Source organism: Gadus macrocephalus, chromosome 17 (genome assembly GCF_031168955.1).
Source record: "Gadus macrocephalus chromosome 17, ASM3116895v1".
NCBI lineage: Eukaryota > Metazoa > Chordata > Actinopteri > Gadiformes > Gadidae > Gadus > Gadus macrocephalus.
The window spans coordinates 2,996,162-3,003,248 of NC_082398.1; the positions used below are offsets into that span (position 1 = coordinate 2,996,162).

The following is a 7,087-nucleotide window of genomic DNA, read 5'->3' on the forward strand; positions in this document are numbered from 1 at the left end:
CTTCTCGTGCCTTATTTATGTGTTCAACCTGACGTCGCTTGTTGCGTCTGAATGAATGACACGCGCTAATGAGTTTTTAAACACCTGCGTCGCAGACACTAATGCATTTAGGCGTCAATCAGCGCTAAGCATGTTTCTCATGAATCGTAATCGGATCCTAAATGGAGATTGACAGCGCTTTTTATTTTTTACGTAGGCCTGCATGTAGTCAGACAGTGAAGCGTGAAGCATGACTCGGGGAATGACAGATCTCTGAGAAATGTTTGATTGTCGGACTGCACGATTTCCTTAAAAAAGTAAGTGTAAAGTAAGTGTCTGCCGGCCAGTTGCACTCTATACACAGAAAAGTTGTTTAACTGTAGCCTATATTCACTTTTTTTACGGCGACCTCTTGGTTGTAAACACACCTTAAATTATCCACTGATGGATTTATAAGGAGAGAAACAGTCAAGGATCTATCCGGACACTACATCTAAAGCACATCCTACCGGCAGATGTCAGCGATTCAGTGTTTTATGATACAAATCATATTCTCCATCACGTAAGCAAGCACGAGCATCTTCCTCAAGGATGCCCACAGGTAGGCTGTGCGGATTGGGGGTAAAACCCAGGTGACCTGGCTGGAAGTCAAACACCTTCAAATCCTCAATCATCCCAACCACTTCACATCATGCCTCGAGTGTGTGTGTATACTAGGGCTGTCACTTTTTCCAAAAATGAAATTCGAACGAATTTCGAATGTCCATAATTAATTCGAATACATTCGAATACATTCGACCCCCCCCCCCCCCCCCCCCCATAGAACTATAAAAAAAAAAAAAGAAGTGTTTCTTTTTATTTCTTGTGGAAATCACGTATACCTACTGAATTCATAACAGCACAGGATAAAAACACATCTTTGATAACACATTTGTAAACACAACAAGAGGAAGCTCCGACACACAAGTGCGGCTGTCTTTTACGCATTAACAATAACTGCTCGGAGCGCGATATGCGGAGCGCATGTCGTCCATGGCACACACAGCCTATATAAACGAACAATCTGTGAGGCCGACCTCCAACACGGCATGCTGCTCTTTTGTACTTGTAAAGAAAATTACAAGTAGTCTCGCAGCTCTCCGTTACCGCTGCAGCTGCAGCCGCTACAGGCTGCCCATCGCGCCCAGCGCAGCAGCGGACTTTTCTCCCTGTCGTGTGCGATCAGTGTCGGTCTCCGTTTCAATGAGCTCGTGTGAGAGGCTTTCAGTCACGAGATGTTTCTGTGCAGGGGAAAGGTGGACTAACCGGGAGAAGCGGGGATCCAGGAGGGCCGCTTTATTGAGGAAAAGCCACTCGCCGCTCTCTTCTTTATAGCGCATTTTTACAGTTCGAATGGAGAATTACACTTCGAATTCGAACTTTTCACCCCACCTTCGAACGAATATTCGAACTTCGAATAAAAAGTGACAGCCCTAGTGTATACGTACTGTGTGTGTGTGTTAGTGTCTGTGTGTCTGTTTGTGTGTTTGTGTGTGTGTGTGTGTGACTGCGATTGTTCAGAGATAGAGGTTGTTTTCCCCGGCCTATCATGGACCAGGTCTGTGTGTTCCCGGCCGGTCGATCGGTGGCTACCACAGTGCGTCGGACAGGGAGAAAACCCATCTTGATTGAGGGAAGGATCCGAGGCCCCATTAGGCGACACAGGGGCCCCGGTGTAGCAGATGCCTGAGCAGGGCCCCCCTACCCTGTTCCCGGATCTCACTCAGCATGTCACTTACCTGTTTACTCCTACTCTTTATCGGCCCCCGAGGGCCGGGGAAAAATGCCTTGTCATGTAGCGCATCCTTTAACACCAGGCAGCTCTCATCCTCTATCTCGCTCTCTCGCTCTCTCTCTCGCTCTCTCGCTCTCTCTCTCTCTTCCTTTCTATCTTTCTTTTTCTTGCTCTATTTCTCTCTCTTTTTCTTTCTTTCTTTTTTTGCTACTTTTGCTTCCCTTTCTTTTCTCTCTCTCTCTCTCTCTCTCTCTCTCTCTCTCTCTCTCTCTCTCTCTCTCTCTCTCTCTCTCCCCCATCACCTCAGGCTCCCCCCATTGGAGCTAATGGGATTGTGAAGAGGTTGCGTGGGATGAGAAGTTTGGCTCTCCTGAACCGAATCGAAGTAGTCCCGAGGAAAAGGGGAAGAAGGGAGGGGAAAACCCTGATAGAACAAGTAGTCATAGAATGTAATGGTTCCCCGCTGTCGCTGTCGCTGCCTGGTCCTCACGAGAGAGAGAGCGAGAGAGAGGGAGAGGGAGGGAGAGAGAGAGAGCAAGAGAGAGAGAGAGAGAGAGAGAGAGAGAGTGTTTTTTCCTATGTTGCAAATCACCTTCCATGCTCTCTCTTGTCACTCGTTACCTTACCTTTTGATGCACTCGTAATGTAGCAAAACATTCCTTGAGCAAGGGTTGTCCATAATACACATGCATACATACACACACTTATGCTCGCCTTTTCAACCACACACTCGCACACTTTTCCTCGCTTCCCCTTCTTCGTTGTTTGTTTGCCACTCGCTGTGTGTTGGGAATACCTCTCCCAGCCTTGACGCGCTTCCGACACGATCCAGGGGACAGAGGTCTCCGTGAGCTGTCGGTCTATCTACCTTTTCAGCTACAGTGCGCTTTTAAAAGCCCTGAGTGCGGCATGGGGGGCAGGAGTGGTGCTGGGTGTTGGGGGGGGGGGGGGGGGGGGGGGCTGAATGAAAGTTACAAGAGGCCCCCTACTCTGCTTTACAAGCACACTTTTTTGTGCGTTGCTGCTATACAGTAGGGTGAAAACATACCTTCTGCTCATGTAAAGCACCTACGAACCCAGCAGGTTTTGTAACGCAGCGACGCACAGCAGTGCAAACGTATGGGCCAACAACCATGATCTTGTGTCTACGTTGTTGTCGCTCGTTGTGTCTCTGTTCAACCGTTCAACCCTCCTTAGCACGTGCTCTGAACTGGGTTATTGAATGGCTCCCTGTGCTAAAGCACGGATGACTCCATTCTCTAGCCCCATTAGAGCTCTTATTCGACCATTAGGGGTGGTGGAAGGAAAGCTCATCTTTCCCCTGACAGTAAATAAAGCAAGCATGAAGTAACAGTGGTAAATAATGTAAACACACTGAGTGTGTGTGGGGGGGACCTGGGGGGATAGGGGGGCAGGGTGACCTGCACAGGAAGAGGAAATGGAGCGTTAAAACAGGAGCATTTGTCGCAGGCTACACCCTCCTCAGGCTAATGCGGCCATTCGCTCTCCCACCAGCCCGTGGTGGCCACTGCGGGGATGGGGACGATGGGTGTTCAATCTCCAAGTTGAATTGTATGAACGTAGTAGGGGTTCGAACAAAAACGCATTTGCCAACTTCACTTTGAAAAATAGAATGTCAGGCCATTTCTGCGATTCTTAGTCACCTAGGACTACAGGTTTTTGGATGTGCCCCCAAGGTGATACATGTGCCTGTGTTATGCTGATGAAGGAAAACACTGCTTATTGTGTCCTTAACAACTCGTGACAAACAAGTAGACTCTTTATTAAATGAGGAAATAAAAATAACTGTTACAATGGTCTCCGTAATCAAATAAGGATTGGGATAAAGGTCACATTTCACAAGTTTGAAATGCCACGGTGGATCATTTTATAAATTGTTAAAGAATGTGCTTGGGTTTCACCACAATGTTTCCTTACGACGCAGATATCTTCTCTAACCTAGTTCTTATTTACAGTGTGGTTGTGGTAAAATGAACCAGTTTCCAGTTATATTATTAAAGATTTAAGAAAAGTATGATTCATGTTATTTATATATATTGTATCTGTTTACTATCCATCTCCTTGAGTGCTGGTGTTTTACAATTGTTTGAATCGTCTCATTCAGTTTACACTGCACGTGCAGTGTAAGATAACACTGCACGTGCAATCTCATACATCTTTAACTGATATCCGACCACAACAACACAAACAGAAGGACTTTGCTGTCCTCCATTTTGGACTGCCCATTCTCCGGCCTCGTCTGTTTGCTGTCCTCCATTTTGGACTGCCCATTCTCCGGCCTCGTCTGTGAGCGTTGACAACACCGGTTCACTCAGCGTGCGATAAAGTGTCCAGTCCTTGTGTCGGCCCCGCGGCCGCCGAGGTAAAATGATTAGCGGCCGCTGCCTTGCCCCCATGATGCATCTCTCTTTCTTCTCTGTATATAAAAAGAAAACCAAACTAAAACTCCTGCCTCTTTTATATTCCCTCCAGGGTTTATTAAGTGGGCTGCCAGTTGCCATAGCAACGCGTTTGCCAGGGATAAAGACGGAATGGCTCTCCTGATGACACAGTTCACTCTGCTCCTCTGGAAGAACTTCACTCTCCGCAGGAGGCAAAAGGTAACGCTTCCAGCTGTGGGAAAAAAAGAGTGCGAAGGTGTGTATTTGGGTGTGTGGGGAGGGGGGGGGGGGGGGGGATGATGATGTGGTCAAGGACGACTGAGTGACTGACACGAGGGGGGGGGGGGTGGAGGAGAATAAAAGATAATAGGGAGGGCTTTACCAGGAAGATTGGTCTATTTGAGGGGGAGCCTGTCTTCAGACGCCCTCTCCGCCACAGAGTGAGAACAGGCTTAACGTAATGGTCGCCAATTGGAAACGTCACCTTTCATTTTTTGGGGAGCCATCTTCTGGGGCCTCAGAGTCACACAGCCCACGCCTGTGTTGGGGTTTCCGTTTGCTCATACAAAGCTGGGTAAATTGAAGTGCATAGGGTGTCTGGGGGAGGGGGGGGGGGGGAGGGGTGGGGGGTAAATGGTTTTATTTGAAGGACAAATGTCCTCTTGGGCTTCTCTTAATAACTGCCACAAGCACCCAGGTATTAGGGCCGTCAATGGCTGCTTTATATGTCCGGGACGTCACGTTTGGCTCCCTGTTATTCTCGGTTTGAGCCTCCTTGAAGGTTCAACGCGTGCTCGTTCTACTCTAAATTATACAATTAAAAGGCAATCTGGACTGCGGCGGGCGGCTTGAGTCGTAGAGCTTGGCCCCAAGAAGCAGGAGTCACCGTTTGGCTACCATGACAACCTTGAACTCGTGAATATTCCGCTCGTATGCGTCGCGGGCGTCCATTATCTCTCATTACCCTCTCACCTGACTCATTACGAACCCTCTCCACTCCCTCACTCCACTCCCGTCGATAAGAGATTGTGATGTCACCGTCGCTCACCTGTTCCGTCGTCGGATAAAACGGCACCGGTCTTTTCGGTTCATCGGTCCGTGCGTGTGTTCGCACGATCCATCCTCCACGCTGTTGCTTTGAAACGCGTGTTAGATGTCGGTTCTTCACATAGCTGATCTATAGTATATGCTCCCTTTTGAAGAGTGTTTTTCCGCGAGCCCTCGCAATGACAGACGGGGAAAAACCGTCCGCCCACTTGTTTGCGGCGAGAGACGGGGTGACTCACTGTGTGGAAGAAGAAGAAGAAGAAGAAATGTGTCACCCGTAGAACCACAGGCCTCTGTCTGAAGTCGGCGCTCACTAGTTTGTTTACGGACGACTCAAGGCTTACTCGAAAATTACTAGTACCCGGCCGGCATCATCTTCCCGGCGTGCGACACAAGTTTCAGTTAAAAAAGCGTTCTCGCCGCGCCGTCGTTGTTTATTCTTTATTTACATTAAAGGCGTTGTGTGAGGGCTGTAATGCTGGCAGTGGATGGACGAGGCGCCGGCTGCATCTTGAGTCAGTGGGAGAGGGTGCAAGGACAAACAGGGCTCGGACTCGCGTTCACACGACTGTGGAGGTTAATGACCAATTATATGAATGCCTCAGCAAGCATTTTTTTAGGGTTTAATAACAGGCATGAAATTTTACTGGTTTATGGACCAGTATTTCACATCATTTCGTGGGAAGGGACAGAGTGTCGAGTCGCAGAGACACGGGTGTCCAATGGTGAGTGACTGAGCAGCCACCGAGAAAGTAGTCATGATCGTTTCATAATTTTCTTTTGAGAAAGAAACTGCTCACTCTCTCTCTTCCCTTTGAATGCGTAATGTGCATTTAACCTCTCAACATCACAACCTTTCTCTGACACACGGGTGGCTGGGGACTGAATTAAGGAGCGTTTGAACAATTTTTACCTGTTTTATTCCATAATGTTAATTTTTATTTTTCAAGGAACTTCTCCAGCGTTTGTTTATTGTCAGCGTTGGGATGTCAGAAGTAGGCGGTGTGTCATCTCCAACCTCCAAGTGCGTTTGAACTACGAATGCTGAAAAATATGGATGTCAAAGCTAAACTTTATGCTGTGTTTGAACAGCTAATAACATCATAAACATGAGAAATATTAATTAAACAACCCAAATCAAAAGCAAACCGCACACCGGCCGAAACCCACTGCAAAAAGGCAACGCTAACGCTATATAAGCATGCTAACGCTATATTAGCATGCTAACGCTATATTAGCACGCTAATCCCCGCTAATTGGCCCAACGGCGCCGCCGCTGGCTCTAAACCCGGAGCCTTAGGCCCCTTGAGTTTGAGTGGACATGATGTTTGACATTAACACGAGCTCTGTGAGCAGAAGGGGTCAACCAGAAGGTAGTGAGGGTGGTGGTGGAGGTGGCGGTGGTGGTGGCGGTGGTGGAGAGGACGTAGATCTCTTCCCAACGTAGATCTCTTCCCAGTGGAGAGAGCTGGGCGAGCGTCGAGGGAAGAGTAAAAGCCGAGACGGGGGGAGACGGGGAAGTGTGTAGCGCTGGAAAGTCGAGACGCAAATGCATCGCTTCTTCATGCCGAGGGCCACTGCTCGCGGGGCCCCGGGTCCTGGCTTACTCTCTCGTCCGTTCCGGTTTATTTATTTATCTATGGGGGACGGCTTCCTTCATATCCCCCCCCCCCCCCCATCTCCCCCCCTCCTGCCACTCTGAAACCACTTTACAGCTCCTTGGAAGTACCGCCATGAATGGAAACAGGCGTACATCTCCCTGGCCTTTCTACTTTCAGAGTAGAGGAGGTGGAAGAGAAAAGAGCTGAAACAAATCACTCACCTACCTGTTATTTAGATTAAATAAAACCCGGGCAAGTTTGGTTGGAAGGCATGGGCGTGAAGG

General features: G+C 48.5%; 1 protein-coding gene across 1 annotated transcript in view; it reads left to right on the forward strand.

Annotated features, from left to right (window-relative positions):
• Window positions 1-6,935: 6,935 nt before the first annotated feature.
• LOC132445713 (phospholipid-transporting ATPase ABCA1) overlaps window positions 6,936-7,087 on the forward strand; it is a 119,075-nt gene continuing 118,923 nt past the window's right edge. The window contains exon 1 of the mRNA XM_060035830.1: window positions 6,936-6,951. Within this exon, the coding sequence (XP_059891813.1) occupies window positions 6,936-6,951 (16 nt within the window). The remainder of the gene's footprint in view (window positions 6,952-7,087) is intronic.